Genomic DNA, 23,771 nt, shown 5'->3' with positions numbered 1-23,771 from the left:
ATTTCTCTAATAATCTCTAGGTCCTCCAGTGTGACTCTATGGTCAACTTATAACAGAATCATGCTGGAGAGATTCCTAGAGAGAACATATTAATAAAGTCTGCAAAAGTCAAAGCCACAAATGTGAAGGCTGACTGTACTAGCAACTGTTTAGTACTTAAGGCAACAAAATCTATATGCACTTGTGACAGATGATCAGCAGTGTATTTCTGTAATATCCATGGGCTCCTTTTTGAAAACCAAAAGTTTCCATGTTTCATTCCCCAAAACAACTGCAAAATAATATTTAGGTTTTATTATGTGGAGGTTTTTAAAAATGTAGTGACACAGTGGCTTAGTGGTTGAGATGCCAATTCTTACAATCGTAAGCATATTTCTAAATACTACATACTGGGAGAAGCAAGAAGAAAGGCCATAACCTTTACACTGTGCAATTAAGGCTCCTAGAATGCATCCATCTGGCCAACTCCAAAATTATAATAATGAACATAAGTCTGGTGTAGCAAGGTAGTTCTCCACTCTTATGACTGGCCCTAACAACTTGCCTCAGCAATGTGTTGCTCAAAAGAATGGATAACGTTTTCTCCTTCATAATATGGAACTGGCAAATTGTGAAACATACTTGTTGAAAATTTGTTGTTTTTCAGGGTAGTTACCTGAAGATGCAAAAACAAAATTCCATGCCCTTCTCCCCCCAAATCACAAATGTTAGTTATTTGACTATGCCTTTGAAAATGTGGCAAATTGTCCAATAATACAAGGATTACACATACTGCATTCACTGAATAAATCCAATAATCCTTTGGCAAGTAGGAAATAATTCATACTGGGGAAAAGAATGTGTATACCAGGGGTAGAAAATGTGAGTGTGCACCAGCATGATGTAGTTGTTTAAGTACTGGACTAGGACTCTGGGAGACCAGGGTTTGAATTTCCACTCGGCCACAGAAACCCACTGAGTGACCTTGGGCAAGTCACACTCTTTCAGCCTCAGAGGAAGACAACGGTAAATCCTCATTGAACAAATCATGCCAAGAAAACCTTGTGATAGGTTTGCCTTAGGGTCATCGTAAGTCAGAAATGACATGAAGGCACTGAACACTGAACAACAATGTGTGGACCTCCAAATGTCATTGGACTGCAGTTCCTATTATTCCTAGGTGAAAAAGACAAATATAGTGGATGGTGGATACAGGGACATAGCCAGGTTTTTGGGAAGGAGGGGGGGGTCAAGACTAAGTGCCACCATTTTGAGAGGCTAAGAGCCCCTCCCAAGACACAAAAAGAGGGTCGAGCGTTTACCCTCGACACCTCGATGGCACCACTTTAACTTCCGTTATGGCTTTGTGCTATGGAATCTTGGGATCTGTAGTTTTGAGGACCTGTCGAGTCATCTGTCAGGTGCCACAACAAACTACAAATTCCAGCATTTCACAACATGGAGCCAAGGGCAGTTAAAGTGGCATCAAACTGGATTATTTTTTCAGTGCAGATGCAAACTGAGTCCTTTCTCTAAAGGTGTTTACATCAGATAAATTCAGCTCAATAAAGCAAAGTGCAGCTGCTCACGCAATGAGCGGCAGCCACTCTGTTCATGCTCAGAGACACTCTGCTCATGCTTTGAGACACTGCATTCCAACTTCTGAGCTGAGCTAAGAACCCAGGCTGCATCCACACAACATTTCATTCCCACTTCCAAGAGGGATTTTAAATTCCAAGACACACACACACACACACACACACACACACACACACGATTTTTAATTCCAAGACTCATCTATCTATCTATCTATCTATCTATCTATCCATCCATCTATCATAATTTTAAATTCCAAGACATTATACCTTCCTTTCTTTTTATGAAAAACAAACCCCTTTAAGAGAATCCTATTTTGGGAGAAAGGCAGGGTATAAAATCAATCAATAAAAAATTATAGTGCAATAGTCCATCAGTGCATGGCTTGCATTATAAGACTTTATACCTTTATACATTTAAAAACAATTAAAATCACAGTAGGCTCAGAGTGCTATAGAATCATGGAATCATAGAGTTGGAAGAGACTCCAAGAATGGCCATCCAGTCCAACCCCATTCTGCCATGCAGGAGCTCCCAGTCAAAGCATCCCCAACAAATTATGTAATGGAGGTGTCCATCTACACTGCAGAAAGATATACTATAGATTAATGCTATGGAAAATCACCACCTTGAGTCCGTATATTGGGAGAAAGGCGGGATATAAGAAAATAACAACAACAACAACAACAACAACAACAATATCTGGGTATTGTAGTTTTGTGAGACATTTAGCATTCTTTGTCAGAGAGCTCTGGTGGCACAACATACTACAAATCCCAGGATTTTCCACAGCATTAAAGTGGTGTCGAACTGGATTATTTCTGCAGTGTGCAGCCTTATTAGACTGCAGTTCCCAGCAGTCTGTGGTGCTGCTGGATGATGGGGCCTGCAGTCTAGCATTGCCTGGAGCAGGGCCATAGGACTCCTCAGCCCCGATCTTAGATTGATTCCATATATTAATTAATTAATCATAAAATCATAGAGTTGGAAGAGACCCCAAGAAGGGCCATCTAGTCCAACGCCATTCTGCCATGCAGGAACTCTCCATCAAAGCATCCCCATTGACATGCTGAAAAGGGGCCAGCTAACTGTATTTTATTCTCTTTGTCTTTTAAAAAAGAGAAAAAACAAGGCTGGAAGGAAGCATCTTGCTTTTTTGCATCACAGACCCTCCTCTTTTTTGTTGTTGCAAAAATCCAGAAATGACTGTTTTTGAAAACATGAGTCCATTCTCAGGAGAAATGTCCAGAGTAGAGTCTGAGTCTCCTTTCTCTGGACTTCTGAAACCTAAATTATTCCAAAACCCAAAACTGACCCTGAGAGCATCTAGTCTGACCCCAACTCAAGGATACCTGGGAATCCTGAAGGTTTAGATCAATTACTGAATTATTGAATTATGCAAGGAATAGTGGTCTCAGGGTTTTGCTGAAGCTCAGTGTACAGAAGCACAACATTATTTTAAAAGTATTGTGCATTAAATTACCTTCAGTCTATGTCTATGAGATGCATATGAGACATACATGGATCCCATCTCCCATTATATCCCATTAGACATATATAAATATAGCAAACTCTGAAAAACTCCAAAATCCAAAATACATCTAGTCCTCAGCATTTTGGGTAAGGGATATTATTATTATTATTATTATTATTATTATTATTATTTTACTATATTGTATATGGATATAACTGCTGAAAGGAAAGTTAAAAGTCACCTTTTCTTTCTTTTATATTTCCCTTTAGAAGCTTCCTTCCTTCCTTTTTCTTTCTTTCTTCCTTTCTCCCCTTCCTCTTCCTCCCTTTCTTTTCCTTCTTTTCTTCAGTTGTCCCTCCCTCCCTCCCTCCCTATCATTCTTCCTTCCTTTTCCCCCTTCCTTCCCTTCTTCTGAAGAGACTTTTATTCTGGCAAAAGCACAAGGGAGGAGGGGGGAGGAGAGGAAGCCGAACTCCGATGGAAACGAAAGAGAAAGAAATTACAAGGACCCCCTCCCTCCCTCCCCCTCCTCTCTCTCTCTCTCTCTCTCTCTCTCTCTCTGAGCTTTCTCCGTGGTTTTGATGGAGGGGAGGAGGGGGGAGGAAGGAGCTTGAAGGCCCCCAGGGCCTGAAGGGGGGAGGTCTGGACCCCCAACCCCCCCTTCCCTTCGTCCCTGGTGGATATGTAGTTCAAAACCATCAGGGGGCACACATTTCCCATTCCTTATCTATTTGAATCAAGCCCATTATAACAGTTCATAAAGAACAGAGAGCACAAAAGAGGCAAATATGAAGAGTTTCAAGCTCTACGTGTATATTTCAGAGTTCAGATATCAATGCTTTAGTAGAAGAAATTATGCACGCTCTCAAATATGTGTTCACTGGTTTCTTCTGCATCCATCCAACATAGTGAGCAATGCTTTTCTATGTGAAACAAGCTCCACACAATACCTCATGACTTCAAAAGAGTGTGGGAAGGGAAGTGAATAAATCCATTTATTTATTTCCTTTCACAGTGGAATCATATTCTGACTTTAAGCACTATCTACCAAATTAGCTTATACAAGGAAATTTTACTCTAGCGTGAAGATCAGTCAGTTCCTGAACATTTTTTGGAATGATATAAAACCAACTAGTCTTGTAGTTCTGCTATTTTGAATGATTAAAATGCTCACAAAACCAAAACCTATCTCTTAAAGAAAGAACAGGGAATATTTGAACAGACAAAATATTCCAACAAGATTGTGGAGGATGTAAAAACAATCTTCATCTCTAAGATGACATATATCAGAAGAACAATAGAAACAGAACCAGTTTGCCTCTCATCCCACTATGCAGTTCACCAGCGGTCAAACAGAGTGAAACAAGTCAAGCTGAAGTACATGGGTTTTTACACAGACAGACAGCTGTGGACAGAATCTGTAGCCCAGCTGGTTAACTCAAGTCATCTTCTCAGGTGGGACTAAAGATTTTCTGGCCTTATGTTAAGTATAAAATCTTTGGTCTGATTCTAATGTTAAACCATAGTTTAGTGTTATGTGGAGAAGTCACAACAAAAGCCTACCTTTCATGGTCTGCCAGAGAGACTACAACTATGGAGAAGCTGCATTTTTATTACAGGTCTAGTTAAATAACTAGTAAATATTCATACACAAAAGGATCTTGCAGCACCTTTGAGATTAACTGAAAGATAGAACTTGCTAGCATGAGCTTTTCGTAGACTTGAGCCTACTTCCTTTCAAAGGCATCTACAAAAGCTCATGTTACCAACTTCTTTCTTTCAGTTAGTCTCAAAGGTGCTGCAAAATCACTTTGCATATTGATTTTCCAGACTAACACAGCTATGTCTTTGAATAGTCAATACTGTATACAATTACAGGTTGTGTCTCTTATCCAGAATTCCAAAATCTAAGATACTCCAAAATCTGAAACTCTATGCATGAGTGGCTGGGATAGTAACACCTTTGCTTTCTGTGGGTTTATTGTGAACAAATTCTGTTTCATAAACAAAATTATTTAAAATATTGTGTATAAAATTACCTTTTAAGCTATGTGTATAAGGTGTATACAAAACATGAATGCTTCAGTGAATCAACCAATATGAGTGGGCTAGGAATCTGGAAGTGGACATCTTGCCACCTTTGGTTTTGTAGTAGGATGCATCCTGTTGTGGGTCTGGGAGGACAAAGAATTGGTCCTCAGATTCCTCAGAACTTTCTGACACTTTCCTTATCTCTAGGTAAGGGTTACTTTGAGCAGGCACGGTGAAAAAGCCCTCCTTTGTTTCCCCGCTAAAACTGACAGCCTCTCATGGCTCATTTTCAGTTTTAAAAAGCTATGGAAATCTCCATACATTTCCTGTATGAAGCCTAGCCTCTCATACAAAAAGCAAAATGCCTTAAGATGAGAGCCTGAAGGGAGTATTGTTGTTGTGTGCCTTCAAGTCATTTCTGATTTATGGCCACCCTAAGGCAACCCTATCACATGATTTTCTGGGGCTGGGATTGTGGCACTCACCCAAGGTCACTCAGTGGGTTTCAATGGTCAATCGGGCAAACAAAGCCTGATTTTCAAAGTCCTAGTCCAACACTCAAACCACACTGGCTCTCAAGCCTATACAGCACCCGGAATTCCCAGATGGTCTCCCATGCAAGTACTAACCAGGCCCAACCCTGCATAGATCCTGAGATCAGATGAGATCAAGCATTTCCAGGAGAATATATGGAGTAATTTGCTTCTGGGCATAATTCAAAATGCTGGTGTCCTGAATCACTTAAGACATATCAGATCACTATGATTCCACTTTATTTGCTGTTGCTGCATTCTGTGGAGTCCTGGGACTTGTCATCTGATGAAGCATAAAGAGCTCTCTGGCAGAGAATTCTAAGGGCCCATTTCCACTTATGATTTAATTTGCGTGCAGATTCGCCCTCGCTCCGTGTTGGGGATCGAATCAAAAAGACTCCTTGTTCCCACTATGAAATAGTGTGATTGCTACTTTTTGGGGGATGTTGTCTTCCCCACTAGGAGGAGGAGGAGGTGGCCAGTCTGGGGTGCAGGTTGTGTTGTGGGAGCCAGGCAGTGAGACAGGGGGCTCCTAGAGTGGCGATGCGGGGCACCTCCTGACGAGCATGGCCAGCCTCAGCCGGAACCCCGCCTGTCTGGCTTCATCCCCAGGGGCGCCCAAATTGGGTGGTCTGGGTGGCCTGCTTCTGAGGCTGAGAGAGCATGACTCACCCAAAGCTACGCAGTGGGTTTCTAGGGCCAAGTGAGGAAGGATTTGATCCCTGGACTCCTGCTCCTTGATGTTATCATGTTTCAAATAAATAAACAAATTCGTGAAAAACAAAAAAGGCTTCATGGGTTAAGTGGTTAACAAATGTAAGTCAATAAAAGGATGGATGGTTCACTTGAACACTAGTAAACCCTCGTCTGGAATGAAGTAATTTTAAAAAGAACATTTAGAACAAATGGGCTTTCTTGAGAACATGAGAAATTTACCATTATGGGCTACAATTTCCAGAATCCCATTGCCAACATGGCCAGTGACCATGCTAACGGGAAGATTCTGGGAATTGTAGGTCAAAACAGAGACATTTGCAGGTTCTAAGTTTCCTGGTGGCCATTTTCAGCTCAAGTTTCCTAACAAAGGTGGCTAGGTTTGTAGTTTGATCTATGCACTGAAGTTGGTGGGGTCTAAGAGGTTGGGTGCCAACTAGTGTTGCTAGGTTTTCGAAACAGCAATAAGGAACAGCTGAAATTTGTGACATTTGGAAGTGATAATCAGAAAGTAGCTATTGACAAGTTTGTGTCCTGCCTAAATAGCAAATGAAAGTATTGATTTCAATTAATTTAGACATGTATTTTTTTCTGTAAAATTAACATATTGTCCACATTCATAAATTACACCATGCACTGATTTGGTGCATCTTGAAAAGCTTTTCAAGCCTCAAATAGAAGACACCACTTATAACAAGGGATACGTACCAGTCTGATAAAGGACACACTTTCTGAACCTCAAATAAGAGACATCTCTCATAATAAGGAACATCTGGCAACCATGGGGGCCAGAAATAGGGAGCATATAACTTGCTTGTTGAAACAACTCCACTGGCTACCAGTTCATTTCTGGGCGCAGTTCAAAGTGATGGTCACGCCCTATAAAGCCTTCCATGACTTAGGTCCAGACGATCTGAAATACTGTTCTCTCTTCATGCAAACCTGCTAGGCTCCTAAGATCTATGGAGTCCCACCACTATAAGAGGCTTTCTTGGTGAGAACTTGAGAGAGAACCTTTTCAGTGGCTGCTCCCACCTTTGCAACTCTTTCCCATGGGAAGCTAGACTGCCCCCTTCCCTGCTTTTCTTTTGATGGCAGGCAACGGCATTTTTATTCAAACAGGCTTAATATATTAATTGTGTCAGGGAGACTTTTATACGGAGTGTGTGTGCTTTAGATAAGGGTCAGGGGCTTTCCTAGCAGACAATGATCACCAATTAGCAGACCTAATCCTCTTTTGCATATCCTCCCACCCTGAGGCCCTGCCATCAACAACAGAACAATACAGAAAGGCCATTTTCTGCAACCGCTTCCAACTTATGGAACTGCCTGCCAGATGAGATCCATCAAATTACTAATTTAGACAGCTTTAAGAAAGCCGTTTAAACAGATCTCTTCCAGCAGGCCTTCCCATAATAAAAAAAACCCCGGCCACACATGATTCCCCCACACATGTGATGAGCCCATGGTTATCGGTTATTGGTATTGGTTATCGTTTTTGTTTTTAATTGTTGAATTTTACCCTTATACTGTTTAATCCTTTTTTAAGGGAGGGAGGTATTATGTATATATTGAGGCATATTAATCTTTGTACACCACTTTGGTTGTCTTGACAAAAAGTGGGACACAAATAAAAGTTTTATTATTATTATTATTATTATTATTATTATTGATTTTAATCATTTTAAATTTTTTTATTGCAAAATCCTTTTAACCGTTTTATCTGTAAGCTGCCTAGAGTCCCTTTCTGGGAGAAAGGCAGCATAGAAATGGACTAAATAAATAAATAGTTCAGCCTATGTTTTTTGTCACTGTGTCCTTACATATGCCTGAATGTCCTTAATTTGTTTCAATGTTTCAGTCAGTAATTTATTTATTAATCTCTGTGTTATCATTGTTAGGCATGCCTTTTTGATCGTAAGATGGAGTATAAATAAACCCAATGAAAGCAATGTTAGTCAAATGAAAAGGATTCTAGAGAAAAGTGGGAAAGGTCATGAGTCACTTGGTTATCATACCTGCTGCTGAGACAAATGGGAAGGAATTTGGATCTATCTATGGAATACATATTTTATATCTGAAAGGAGGCTTTTCTTTCATAATGGAGCCTTCAAGCAGGCAGCCTCAACACCAAGATGGTGCAGTCCAGGAAGGATCCTTCATCACTATAGCATTTATTATTTGTTTGACTTGTATCTAACCTTTCTCTCAGAATTGAGACTCAAAGACAATCTATGACAAGTTTAAAAAGCCAGTAAAGATAAAAAATAGGTAAAAGCATTGGCTATGATTCTGTATCACCTACAAAGCTAAGTAACCACTACACTTATGTAGCTAAGTACAGTTGGCCCTTCATATCCATGGATTCTGCACCCACAGATTCAACAATTCATGGCTTGATAATATTTTTTTTAGAGAATTTCAAAAAGCAAACCTAGATTTTGCCATTTTATATAAGGGATACCATTTTACTATGCAACTGTATGTAATAAGACTTGAGCATCCATGCATTTTGACATCAATGGAGGCGGGGGTTAGCGGTTTGGAATCAAACCCTTAAAGACCTACTGTAGTCCTAGATCCACCCTGCCTTCAATCTCCGCATTCTGAGCAGCAGCTTTTGCGAGCAACAGAGATCTGCCCCCCATCAAATCGGAAGCAGATGACTAACATTTCCTGTCCTGTCCCACAAGCAATATCCAGTGTGACAGCCAGAAGCAGGGTCCCTGTCACAATTCCCCCTCAGAAGATTGCTCACATGAGTAGCTAGAAACATCAGTTATATGCTTTCTGATCAAAATGGAAACAGATTCCCATTGCTTGCAGTAGCTGGTGCCTAGTAAGTAGGAATTAGAGGACTTTCACAGTCCCTTCATACTTCCTAAACTAGTGAATAAGTAGAGGTTGTAAATAAGAACTAGTCACAAATGCATGTCTCTAGGTGAGTGATTCACAAACTCTGGCCTTCCAGGTGTTTTGGACTTCACTCTCAAAATTACTGACTATTGCCCAAAATGGCTGCAGCTGAAAGCCCAAAACACCTGGAAGGCCAAAGTTTGGGAATCACTGTTCTAGATAATCATTCCTAACCGTCCTAGTGAATCAGTATGTAGAGAGATCTTGTAGTATCTTTGAGATTCACTGAAAGAAAGAAGTTGGCAGCATGAGTTTAAGTCTACAAAAGCTCATGCTCCCAACTTCTTTCTTTCACTTTGTCGTAAAGGTGCTACAAGATCTCTCTACATACTGACTCCACAGACTAACACAGCTGTATCTTTGAATTCTGTCCTAGTGAATGCTGGCCATTATTTAAAAACAAATAAACCACAGAACTGAAAGAGACCACAAAGACCATGCAGTCCAACCCCTTTCCATGCATGGACATCCAGCAACAAACTATTAAAAGCACTCAGTCCATTGCCAAAAATAGGCTACTCATAGAATAAAAGCTTCTATGGCTGCTGGTGGAAACTGAACACATCTTAGAAGATTATCGCACCGGGGTTAAAACGTCCCCCGTGCGTTGTAATGTGCACGCACGAGGGTGCGAACAGAGCATGATGGGAACTCGATGGGGCCCAGAATGCTAGTTTATGGCACACAGGAACACCGCCACCGAGTGTTCCCATCGAGTTCCAGGGGACACCATTTCTGGGAACTGTTTCAAAGCGTCTCCAGAAATGACGTCCCCTGGAACTCGATGGGAACGCTTGGCGGCGGCGTTCCTGTGTGCAGTAAACTAGCATTCTGGGCCCCATCAGGTTCCCATTACGCTCCGTGCGCGCCCCCACGCATGCACGTTAGAACGCACCAGGGAACGTTTTAACTCCGGTGCGATAATCAGTCTCACTTGGCAGGGAGATGCACATCCTGGAAGCAGCCACTGAGAAGGCCCTTCATGGGTTCTGATGATAAACAGAGTTACAGGTAAATCTTGCCCAAAGGTAAACTGGCAGAGAACTTGCCTGTGTTAAGACTACTCTGGTGATCAAACTAGATCTTCCCCCCTCCCATGGGCCCTCTCTGGCTGTTTTCTGAGAAAGGGCTGGATATAAATCAGATAAATAGAATACAATTTAAAGTGGTGTAAATTTTTTATGGATAGTTTTGACAGACTATCATAAATTTGTCATACTGTTTTTTCATTGCTTTAGGAAGGTTTTATATAGTAATGGCAAGGCTGTAAAAAAAAATTAATAAAACCCTACATTATGGGGGGAAATATCATTTCCTAGTAAGGTCTGCTGAACTTTATCACAATGGCTTATCTGCACAGCCCAAAGTGTGATTAACAGCCTTCCATTCTGTTAACCCAGTGGTGGGACAGGAATTCCTTATGAATCGCAGATTCAAGTAAAGCAATCTATGTTTAGCATAGAAAGTAAGCCTGAAAAGCCTTTTATGTCCTCACTTTTTACTCAAAGGAATCCTTCCTTTACCATCCTTTCTTATGAGAGAACCAGCAGGCTAATGAATCAGTCACTTTTGTGGGATCAATTTAAAGGCCACTTTTAGTGGCCAAGACATACAAGACCATGTACCAGCCAAGCATCCCCCCCCCCCGATCCCTCTAGTCTTTTATACTTTTGCTTCTATACCCTAACATAGCTTTCCCCAATCTAGCGCCCTCCATTATCCCCAGCCAACATTTGTGGGATGATGGTACTTGTAGTCCAGTACCTCTGGGATGGTGACAGGTTGGGGAAAGATGGCAAGAATTTGGAAAAGTTCCTTTTCTGAATTATTGCTCCCAGACACCTCCTAGACCCTTGTCCTCAGACTCTCTGCTCAGGTCCTGCAGGCCAGGCCTGTGTCCTCCCTGACTGAGTCTAACCATCTGGCATATGGTCTTTCTCTCCTTCTATTGCCTTCCACCTTTTCTAGCATCATCTTTTCTAATGATTCATTTTTCCTCATGTGGCCAAAGCATGACAACCATAATTCAGTCATCTTAGCTTCCAGCGTTCAGATTCCATCTGTTCTAGAACCCATTTGTCTTCTTGGCCATCCATGGTATTCTCAGTTCTTTTCTCCAACACCACATCTCAAACAAATTTATTTTCTTCCTATTGACTTTTTTTTTACTCTTCTGCTCTCACATCCATATATAATGCTGGGGACTACAACAGATTAGACAATTCTCACTTTAGTGTTCAGAGTTATGTCTCTCAGTGGCTTTCGATACCATAGACCATGGTATCCTTCTGGAATGCCTGAGAGAGTTGGGAATCGCTGGCTCTGCTTTGAAGTGGCTACGTTCCTACCTCTCGGGCAGATGCCAGATGGTGATGCTGGGGGACAGCTGCTCCTCTACGAGAGAGCTGACATCTGGTGTGCCTCAGGGCGCCATTCTGTCCCCCATGCTGTTTAACATTTACATGAAGCCGCTGGGTGAGATCATCCGGAGACATGGGCAGGGTGTTATCAGTATGATGATGACACCCAAATTTATTTCTCTATGTCTCAGGCTGCTTCAGTGACCAAGGAGGGCATCTCCCCCCTGAATGAATGCCTGAAGTCGGTAATGGATTGGATGAGGGAAAATAGACTTAAGCTGAATCCAAATAAAACAGAGGTACTCATGATAGGTAACCCCAATCCGGGTATGGAGATAAGTTTGCCAGTTCTAGATGGGGTCACAATTCCCCTGAAAGACTGTGTCCGCAGCTTGGGGGTGCTCCTGGATTCGTCGCTTCAACTGTCTTCTCAGATTGATGCGACAGCCAGGAGTGCCTGTTATCACCTTCGGCTGATACGCCAGTTGTGCCCCTACCTGGAGCAGCGGGACCTAGAAACGGTTGTACATGCTCTAGTAACCTCTCACCTTGATTTCTGCAATGCACTCTACATGGGGCAACCTTTGTGCCACGTCCGGAAGCTCCAATTGATTCAAAACATGGCAGCCAGATTGGTCGCCGGAAAATCCAAGTTTAAAATCACTACTTTGGCTGCCTATTAGCTTCCAGGCACAATACAAGGTGTTGGTTATCACCTATAAAGCCCTACATGGCCTGGGTCCAGTCTATTTGAAGGAATGCCTCCTCCCATACAATGCTTCCCTTACACTCCGATCCTCCGGGAAAAACCTTTTACAATCTAGAAAGACCAGACTGGCGGTGACCTCCCGGAGATCCTTCTCTGCCACCGCTCCAAAAACTTGGAATGACTTGCCGGAACAGACTTGTCAATTATCCTCACTTGAGGCTTTTAAAAAGGCAACAAAAACCTTTCTCTTTCGGCAGGCCTTCCCCGATTGATTCCAGAACCAATTGAATCCCCCTTTTATTATTTTTCTTACTTGTGATTTGTTTTTAACTTTGATGTACATATTGTTATGTATTTTTAAAACATTTTTATTGTTTAATTTTATAGTTGGGAGGGAGTGTTGGGTCGGAGTTTTGTGGGGCTTGTTGTTTTTATTGTTGTATATTGTATTTTCTTTGTTGTTACCCGCCTTGATCCTCAATTGGAAGAGGTGGGATATTATTATTATTATTATTATTATTATTATTATTATTATTATTCATGATCACTACTTTCATGGCTGCCCTTCCCAATTCTAGTCTTCATTTGCACTAGGAGTTGTTTATTTGTCTTTCAGGAATTCATATCTCTCTCTCCCCACCGCCTTTCCAAGGCAGGATCTGCAGAACTTGGTAAGCTTGTTTTTGGGGGACTGTGCTCTTAGAAGTTCCCAGGAAGCATGTCCACTGGCTTGGGAATTCTTGGAGTCATAATATAAAAAATATGTTCAAGCATTAAGGAAGTAGGTAAGATTTTTAAAGCCTACTGGGAGTGAGGGCACCTTCATACATCTTTAGACCAGTGGCAGTTCTAGGCTCTCGGGAACCCTTGGGCTATGAACCACAGTCTAAGCCATTCCTACTCAACATACTCTCTTTGGACTCAATCTGCACAATTTTGCAGAGGGGTATCCAAGACTAGTGGAGTGCTCTGTCTCCTTATTTGCCATTACAGGTTGAGTAGCCCTTATCTGGAATTCCAAGATATGAAATACTCCAAAATCCAAAATTCTCCAAATAGGTGGGTGAGATAGTGACACATTTGTTTTTTGATGGTTTGATGTACACAAACTTTATTTCATGCACATCATTATTTAAAAATATTGTGGATAAAATTACTGTCGGGCTACGTGTAGAAGGTGCAAATGAAAACATATATGAATTTTGTATTTAGACTTGGATCCCTTCTCCAAGATATCTCATGATGTATATGCAAATATTCCAGAATCTGAAAAAACTCAAAAATCCAAAACAAATCTGGTCCCAAGTATTTTGGATAAGGTATACTCAACCTGTACTTGCTTGGTTGTGGAGAGGAGGTGAACATGGAGTAAGTGACAAGAGGATCTGGACCCAAGAGTGAATAATGGCAACCAAATATGGACTCAGGTGGGCAACTACATGCGATACAGAGGCCAGATCCCCCTCAAAACCCCTGCTGCGGGCTACCCCCCCCCCCCCAAGCAAGCTCAAATATTTAAATTTTCTCTAGCAATATGGCAACAGGAAGTGATATTGTGTCATTAGCTGTCACCATTTTGAGACTGCAGGAAAAAAAACCCAGAGATACTGTGGGGTTCTGGGGGATGCCTCTAATGGTGGACAGGTTTGCTTGTTTATTTTTGCATGTTTTAACAAGTTTAGGGCATTCTACAAAAAATCCCCCCAAACCACAGTAATAATTGGGAGGAAGGGGTGTGAGGTTTTGGGACATGGAGGCCTTGTTATTTTATACATAAGCCTACCTGAGATCTTTTGATGGAGATGACACCAAATTAGGAGGAATAGCTAATACCCCAGAGGACAGGATGAAAATTCAAAATGGCCTTAATGAAATAGAATGCCAAAACTAACAAAATGCATTTGAACAGAGAGAAATATGAGGTTCAACACTTGGGCAGAAAAAATGAAATGTGCAGATATAAGATGGGTTGACAATAGTACCTATGAAAGGGATCTAGGAGTCCTAGTAGACCACAAGTTGAACATGAGTCAGCAGTGTGATGAAGGAGCTAAAAAGCCAATGTGATTCTCAGCTGCATCAGTGGAAGTATAATATCCAGACTGAGGGAAGTAATAGTACCAGGCTATTCTTCCTTGGTCTGACCTCACCTAGAATATTGTGTCCAGCTCGGCACCAGAATTCAGAAGGGATGTTGAGAAGGTGGAGCGTGTCCAGAGGGGGGCAACCAAAATACTGAAGGGTCTGGAAACCATGCCCTATTTAGGGAGCTGGGTAAATTTAGCCTGGAGAAAAGATTAAGAGGTGATATAATAGCCCTGTAAATATTTGAAGGGATGTCATATTGAAGATGGACAAAGCTTATTTTCTGTTGCTCCACAGACTAGGACATGGAACAATAGATTCAAACTACAGGAAAAGAGATTCCACCTCATCATTAGGAGGAACTTTCGTACACATACTCCCTCGGAGAGTCTCCTTTGGAGATCTTTAAACAGAGGTTGGAGGTCCATGTGTTGGGGGTGCTTTGATTCTGTATTCCTGCATGGTAGGAAGTTGGACTGGATGGCCCTTGGGGTCTCTTCCAATTCTATGACTTTATGATTTATGATATAGGATAGGGTATAAATATTTTAATTAATAAAGAAATAGTGGGGTCCAGGAGCTTCATGTGGCCTGTTCTATGCCCATACATGCTAGAGCTTCTAAGAGTGACTTTTATTTGGCTGAATCTCCCAGAATATCTACAGCCAGCAAGGCCAATGGCCATGTTGGTTTGGAGATTCAGGGAGATTCAGGGAGATGCAGTCCAAAAAGATTAACCGTTGAGTCTTTGGAAGATGCCCAGCAATACCAACTTTTGATTCTGGCCCTATTTTTATCTATCAAAAATAATGTGAAAAAGCTGTCTTCACTAAGCCAATTGGTCAATACATGAAATGTCACTAATGGGAGCACACTGTGAGAAGCAGGAAGACCAGGGAGAACTAGCAGGATTGTTTGTCTCTCTAGAGGCTCACAGGGAACACTCTACATTACTCCCTTTTTTCTTGCTAACGTGTATTAACATTCTGAGGCTGAACTTAAAAGAACAACAAGGAGGGTAGCAGAGATTCGTACCATTAGAATAACTTTACATTTATAATCCCATTGGTGCCGATGGTAAAACTGATTATTATGTTGGCAGTAAAAAAACAAAAATGGAACTGCTCAGCAATAAAGCTAGATACATTTTTCCAAAGATTATTTGCCCTTGTCATCTTTATCCTTGATTTTATACCTGGGATGTGCAAATTTCAACATGACTGAAAAAATTTCTTTAGTAAGAATGAAACAATAAAATGCAAATTCCAAACACGGGTTCTCCATCCTTGCTTGGTCTGAAGGCCAGTGCTACAAAACATATTAAATGCAATGCATCTTGGGACAATTAGGTTTGAAGAATTTCACAGAGTATGCCAAGTGTGGCAGAAAGCCAAAAATCTTGTATCTCTCAAGTCCTTACCTAAAATACTATCAACTTATTGCTCAATATATTCAGACAGTGTAAATTTCTATGTGCAAAAATATTAAAGAAATGTCACACTATATTGCAGCAGAGGGAGAAATACATACAAATTGGATTTCTCCTTGAAATGCATTTTTTCTCTCTCTCTAAGGAAAAATATATTGATGAATAATCAGAGATCTGGAAACAATCGATGTTATATATGCACAAATAGTTAAAAAGTGAGCTTTCTAAGTTCTCAGCTATTCTGCATTGACTTACGTGCTGAAGAATCATTTGGTGTTTGCCATGGAGGGCAATGTAGAGAATTCAGGGCATATTCCAGTGTGCACACTTAGACTTAGGAATACATTCCCGTATATATCCCACTTCTGTGGGCAAGGAGAGCCTTGGCTTGAGATGGGAGGTAAAATATTAGCATCCTCTATTTCACTTTTTCAGTATGGACAACCTGCCAGCGCATTCCACCTATAATGCCCAGCTCTGGTGACTCCTTCGAGCCAAGCATTTGGGATGCAACTAGCTCTGAAGACCTGCATAAAGCAGCAACAGTCTTTCATAATATAGTGGAGCCTTGCCATACACAGGGGATCCATTCCGGACCCCCCACATAAGGTGAATAACGCGTATGCTCGAGTCCCATTCAGTATAATGGGGCTTGTGCTTGTGGCGGTTCATGTGCGCCATTCATTTAATTTCCGCACGGCTTCCGCATAAACCAGAAGCTACGTATGGTGTGCTCACATATGTAGTGGGTGCACTGTAGTAGGGGAAACAGTGAATTTTCTGATCTTGACACTTTGCTATCTGAGCCAACAATTTCACTGTGCCTAGCTCTGTCTTGCGATTTTAGTTACAAGAGAAGCACCCTTGCCCATCATTACTGGTCCCAAAGAGAAGCCTTGAACCTAAAGAATTCCAGGCCTTTTTGTCATAACAGGTCAATAATCCAACAATTAAAGGCTTTGAATGCTTAATGGTTACTGTGATGGTGCATATTTAAACCTTTTCCTAATTACTTACGTTCTCAAGTCTTTGTTCCTCTATCAACATAACATTCTGAATATTACGTGGAGATTCATGTTTTCCGGTGTGAACTAACAACTGTATTTGCTTTTGTGTTTGATAATTTCACCAAAAGAAATAAAATACAAAAATTTGAATAATGCAAGATAGACTGGAAGGTATAGTACCTTGAGGGGTAGCCAGCTGCACTGATTCGGATGGTCTCCAACACACCACAAGCTCTCAGTTGCTGGACTGCTCTCTTTGGATCAAAACTGCAAAGATACAATTTATATCATGTATGAATGTATCAATACAAGAAGTCCAAATGTCCTAACAAATGTACTTTAAAGATGGCAGTGTGACTGTTCATAAGACTAACCTTTATAGTAGGGCAGAAAACACATGGTACTCCATATTTTGTTAGATTGCATCTCCCACTACCCTTCCAAAACACAGCCAATGGCAAGGGATGTTGGGAAGTCCAGCTCCCCAGCCCTGCTGCACAGGGTCAGCATTTGTGTATTTGTGCTTTACTGGAGAGTTACTGCTGGAACTATCACAGCAATTTGTCTTAGTAGAGAAGGCTCAATGCTCTTCGAAGGAGAGATTTATGTTAAAAACAATTTAAACTAATTAGAAGCTGTGAGGGGAGATGGCAATCAAGTATTAACAACACTGCAACCAAAGCAGCGCTATTAAGATCTTTCAAATGCAGTTCCCGGGTTTTGAGAACCTCTTTCTGTTATCACAGAGGAATTATCTGGCTAAAGCATTCTTAAAACTGCATGTACAACATACTCCATCTCCATTCACTGATCACAGAGGAGAAGTGGCAGATAATTATTTTCTGATTTTAAGACCAGGAAGAATATGGGAGATTTGGGGACCGGGGGGGGGGGGGGTTTGCTCAAAAAAAATCCCAGAAGTGGTCACCAGCAACTTCCCAAAGGCTACGGTTGGTGGTAGAATTGCTGGCTATTTTAGTTGAGTTTTAACCTCCCAAACTTTTAAAATGCAATGTGTGGACCCTTGGAGACAGAAAAAACTGCTCTGAAGGCTGCACAGAACTTGTAGGCTGCACTTTCCTCATTCCACAGTGATATGTGGTATCTCTCCATGGTCTCAGGTAGAGAAGTTTCTGTAGTTCTGATATCTGAGACTGTTTAAGATGAAGATATTAGCTGAACCTGGATCTTTATTCATGAAAAACTCTGCTTCTACGGTTTGGATCCCCAAAACACAGGTCAACATGAGGAACAGAAAGTCTCACCAATGTACTATTTGATCCTGGGCATTTAAAACATGTAGAGCCAGAATCAATGAGTAGTTTTGACTTAGCCTGCATGCATGACAACAGAGTAAGAAATGTGTCTCTTTCCGGTGTGTGCTGTGTTACAAATTCCATTAGAGCTTTCAGGCTCAAAGCAAGAAATCCATTATATAATCACCAAGTGAAAAACGTATGAGTTGGCATTTAGTACATCGTTCCAGAACTCTGCTTACATGTACACAGTCATGCCATTTCTATACTAATAAATAACACTAGCAATTTTATTTTGTCTGAACATCTTTCATCATGCAAACCCCCCAGCAATTCTTTCCACCAGCTGTAACAAACAAGACTTCTCTGAAATGCTGCTGTTACTATCGAACTATAGCTGCCTTGGGGACAGAATACAGTAGTTACTTAGCAGTATGTGTAGCAAATGGCAAAATGTATAACAAAGTGTATCACATAAGTGAGTTGGAGATCTTGGAGGAATATAACAGTGTGCAGGAATACCAACGGGGCATATAATACCACCTGAAGGTCTGTGACACTGAAGAGGAGAAAGACTTGACCTTTGTTCCCCATGAGATTAAGGTTCAGAAGGGTAGATTCAAGTTGCACGTTAGGAGAAATTTCTGGATTCGAGAATGGAACCAATTGCCTGGAGGATGGGGCACTCTGCTTTTCTGCAGATCTTCAAGCAAAAGCTAGATAACCTACTGCTCTACCTCTGTCAAATTGGTTTTACAGGATTTGGGACACTGAAACGTGGTCCAAATTAACATATTGGGGCTCCTCTAGTTCTAGTTTTCTAACACTGAGCAGACAGTTGGGATTCCATAGTCTACCAGACACTCCACAGCTATTAAGATTTAATCATTTTAATCTTTTTTATCAGGACAAGACAAGGAGACAGTGCATCACCATGGTCCAGAAACCTATTCTAACCTCATCATTCAAAGATGTGAGACACTCTGATGTGCATAAGAATCTCAGGAGACCTGCAAATACCTTTTCCTTGAAAGAGCCTGGTTGTGGTCATGCTTCCTCTTGGTTACAAAACAGATTCAACTCTAACTTGAGTTAAGAACAACAACCCAAAGAATGGCAGCTGTGTCAATAAGCTCTAGGCCCAACCAATTAAATGGTGCTTTTTCAAGCCATGGGCCTATTTAGTGGCCACTAAAAAGAATCAAGGAATTGCAGTATTCATTCCTTTAAAGCAGGGGTGGGGAACACATGACTCTCCAGATAGGGACATCCGGGGGTCGAGTCTTGTCTGATTTATTCAAGAAACAGCAATGCAGAAATAACCTCAGAATTACAACTCAGTGTATGTATTGTTTCAGCGATAATAGATATTGCATGTAAAATTATGTTTGCTATTATATCCTTTTGCAACATTCATTTCCTTAAAGCAGCTAGTGACTATAAAGGAGTTCAAGATTAGTGCCAAAGATCTTCTAACTGGAGGTGCACTAAATAATGTATATGTAATAAAAAGCAATGTATTATCAAATGTCAGCAAGTGAGGTGATCCACATATTCATTAAAATTGTGTTGTTGTATCACCAGTTAGGAATAATGGTCTCATTTCTGTAATATTCCCACTGAATGTCTCTTTCACAACACACATAATAGTCCTGCTTCTTTTCCATTATATTCCACACCACACTTGTTTTATTGGTTTCTGCTACTGATCTGGTGTTTGTTTCTATAAATCTGCACTGATAGGAAGAAGCTAAAATAAAAGCCAAAAACACCTCCATATAAACAACATGTTTAAGATAACATGGAGGGGGGAAAAGTGAATCACAACACTACGAAAGGAATACCAGTCTCAGTAATAAACATTATTATTTTCACAACTATAGCTGTATTTGTTAGTCTGTTGCAGCAAAAACGAGTACGAGCCTTTTGGCACCTTTCTGCCAGCCTTTAAGACAACAAAAGACTGTTGATTTTTAAAAATAATTCTGCTCTGCATCATGAAAAGTAAATAGAATACTTTCTCCCTGCCTCAGTAGCCCTATTTAAGTGTTCTTTCCCCATGTGACTACTATCATGTTAAGGGAGGGAAGAGATACATTGTAAGTCTATTGTTCTATAGCCCCCACCCCATGATATCTGAACTTCTAAAAGCAGGGGAACTTGCTTTTTTGTAATTAAGAATATTCCACACATGATTCAGATCACTAATTTTCCAAAATCAGGGATGAGCAACTTGCAGCCCTCCAAATGTTGGACTGCAGCTCCCATCAGTCCAAGCCAATGTGGTCAAAGGTAGTTGTAGCCCAGCAACATTTGGAGAACCACATGTTCCCCACTTCTGTTCTGAATGATATTCTCCTTTGATGTTGCCCAGTATAATTTAGCATTGTTTCAGCCTGAAGATGCTGATTGCATAAGGGAGGGTCTTAGCTCACTAGCAGGCATATTATTGTTGTTCTTTTTGTTGTTAATGAAATATGATGGTGATGATAGTTTCACAGTCTAACACGTGCTACCAACTGGAGCTCTGGATCATCAGTGATTTGGATTCCATTCAAGACCATAAGAATCAATGATGTATTGTTGGATAAAGTGGTAAGTTCCAGGCACTGTCACTTTTTGTAAATGTGCTGCTGTGATCTTACCTATGACAATTTACTGTTCCAGTTGTTAATACTCATAAATGCACACACGCGCGCGCACACACACACACACACGTGTACAGTCAGTCCTCCATATCCACAGATTCTGAATCCACAGATTCAAGCATTCATGGCTTGAAAGCATTTATATATTCCAAAAAGCAAACCCTGATTTTGCCATTTTATAAGGGACATCATTTTACTATCCATTGTATTTAATGGAACTTAAACATCTACAGATTTTGGCATCCATAGGGGATCCTGCAACCAAACCCCAAAGGATACAGGGCCTCCCACTGTATATCTCTTTTTCCCCCAATGCTGGGGCTTAGGGCAGCTTACAACATTTTAAAACTAATGCTGAAAAAAATATCAATGCAGTTGTACCAAAGTTATGTTAAAATGCAATTAGACATGCTACAGAATTAAAAGTGTTTTAAAATCCATTATAAAAAAGAAGATAAAAATCAGCAAAGACAGCACATCATTAAAACGCCTTTGTAATTAATTCCTAAATGCCTGTTAGAATTAAACAGTTTTCACTTTCCAGTGGAAGGATAGTAAGGAGGCAGCTGTTCTAGCCTCCTTAAAAAGGGAGTTTCAAAGTTGGGGAGCTGTCCCCAAGAAGGTTCATTTGCTAGGTTTAATCTCTTGGTGTCTCTCATTAAAATGATAAAGAATCATAGTGTTGGAACATAAACCAATGGGAAGGCGCTGTAGAATCAACAGCAATAGACTCATTACTATTCTCCCCTCAGCTTCATGTTGTGTATTGAGAATAATGAGAAATATAACAGATTGCTGTAGATTCTATGCTATGACAGTGATCAGGTTACAATTCAAGGGTATTGACAAGCTGGAACATGTCCAGAGGAGGGTGACCAAAATGGGGAAATGACTGGAAACCATGGCCTATGAAGAATGGTTTAGGGACCTGGGTATGGTTAGCCTGGATAAGAGAAGATTAACAGGTGAAATAATCAACATGTTTAAATATTTGAAGGGATATCATACTGAAGCTTGAGCAAGTTTGTTTTCTACTGCTCCGGAGACTAGGACCTGGAGAAAGTGATTGAAGCTACTGGAAAAGAGATTCCACTGAAAGATTAGGAAAAACTTTCTGATAGTTTTTTGTGGGGTTTTCAGGCTATGTGGCACTGTTCTAGAAGAATTTATTCCTGACATTTCATCAGGAATAATCTCTTCTAGAACATGGCCACATAGCCCAAAAAACCCACAAAAAACTGTGGATGCCAGCCATGAAAGCCTTCAACTTTCTGGTAGTAAGAGGTGTCCCACAGTGGAACATGCTGCTTTGGACAGCGGTGGAGTCTCCTTTCTTGGGAGATTTTTAAACAGGTTGGATGGCTATCTGTCAGGAGTGCTTTGACTGTGGCTTCTTGCATGACAAGGGTTTGGACTGGGTGGCCCTTGAGGTTTTATTTAAAGGCAGAGATCATCTAATACATGTGAACAAATCAGGAGAAGACTTTCACCTGAGATCTTGGAGAGCAGATGACAGTCAAGAGTATATGGTCTGGGCTAGCTGGACCAATGGTTTGGCCTTGGGATAGGACAGTTTTCATATGTTCATACATCAAGTTAAATGGCAAATATTATATGGCACATTTTGCTCTGGATCTTCTGATGCTTTTGCCTAGTCAGAATGCAATACATACCTAAAAGGAAGCTTCTCATCATTTGGCTTGATGCAACGCACATAATGTGGAGTGGTGGCATTCAGGGTCTCCATAAGCAAATGTAAGGAGTTACGGAACTAGAAGAGACAAACAAAAACACAATGCAGTCCTGAAATTAAACGTCAAATCAATGGGATCTTCAACACAATGCCCATTCATTTTGCCATGTCATCAGAATTTCTTTAAAAGCATCTTCCTTCTACTCCATATCCACATCAATTCCTCACTGACTTAATAGTGAATTTTTAGTGGAACTCTAAAGGAGCATGTTAGTGTGGATGTTGAACTGAAAGAGATTTCTCTCTACCTGATGCCCCACTGTTTTCTTGTGCTCTTTATTGGCGGCTTTCACAACTGGACGGGCAGAACGAATATTGATTTTCAAGGAAGTTCCCTTTCCAGCTGGAGCGATGGGTACAGGATCTTTTTCATCATGAAACAAATCAGCTACCATTGGGTACTAAAAGAAGGAGAGAAAGACAGTTAGAATTTAGTGTTTTTCTCACTACAAGAACAGCCAAATCCACAAATAGTGATGTCTTTATTGATGCCAACCAAATACACAAAATACATGTTGCAAGTTTTTGAAGTACTACTGGGTTTCTTCATGAGGCAAACGTATTAAAAATCATACAGGAGAAAAAAATATGATGATGTTAGTTAAGATGGTATGGAGGGTGATCTATGCAGGTAGGCTATTTCTCCTTCGGGGTTCTGGGAGACAAAGAGTCATAAAGTCCAGGAAATAAAATCCATTACCGGCACTAAAAAAGATACTTCAAGATCCAGGTTGCCTCCATCCTTGTGAGGCTACCAGCCCCTTTGTTAGACAGAAAACATTGAACTAAATAGCAATGGCTTGACAAAATGCAGGTCTGTGACTAACATCACTATATTTTTGTTTCTCCTCTATGATTTTTAACAGTTCTGCCTGATGAAGAAGCCAGTGGAGCTTCAAAAGCTTGCAACATGTATTTTGTGCATTTTGGTTGGCCCAATAAAGGTACCACTCTTATATGGACTCTGGATGCTATTGTATTTTGCTATATACCTTTGGATATGTCTTCTCATTACAAGCAATCAAACCATAGAAACATTCCTTTCTTGTCAGCAAATTCAGACTTATTGTGCTTGCAGTGAAGGTGTTTAAAGTAGTCCATGCTAAAATGTCAGTTATATTCTTGTTATCTCTTGGAGCCAAACTAGCTGTGATGCTAAACACATCACCTGAAATTTGTTATTTCTTATATGGGCATAGCTCCAGTAAGAGTTAGCATGATGCAGTGGTATGAGTGCTGGACTCTGGAGATCAGGGTTCGAATCCCTGATCAGCTATGGAA

General features: G+C 40.8%; 1 protein-coding gene across 2 annotated transcripts in view; it reads right to left on the bottom strand.

Moving 5' to 3' along the window:
* The window catches only part of MYO5B (myosin VB), a 374,368-nt gene that overhangs the window by 88,754 nt on the left and 261,843 nt on the right, over positions 1-23,771 (bottom strand). For both annotated transcript variants that reach the window (XM_089497439.1, XM_089497447.1), the window contains exons 15-17: positions 22,739-22,891; positions 22,411-22,508; positions 17,014-17,100 (exon numbers count right to left, since the gene is read on the bottom strand). In XM_089497439.1, the coding sequence (XP_089353565.1) occupies positions 17,014-17,100; positions 22,411-22,508; positions 22,739-22,891 (338 nt within the window). The remainder of the gene's footprint in view (positions 1-17,013; positions 17,101-22,410; positions 22,509-22,738; positions 22,892-23,771) is intronic.

This window comes from Sceloporus occidentalis, unplaced genomic scaffold (assembly GCF_023333645.1).
Source record: "Sceloporus occidentalis isolate IW3139 unplaced genomic scaffold, rSceOcc1.0.p SCAF_1, whole genome shotgun sequence".
NCBI classification, from domain to species: Eukaryota; Metazoa; Chordata; class Lepidosauria; order Squamata; family Phrynosomatidae; genus Sceloporus; species Sceloporus occidentalis.
This window is presented reverse-complemented; position numbering and strand designations above follow the sequence as displayed.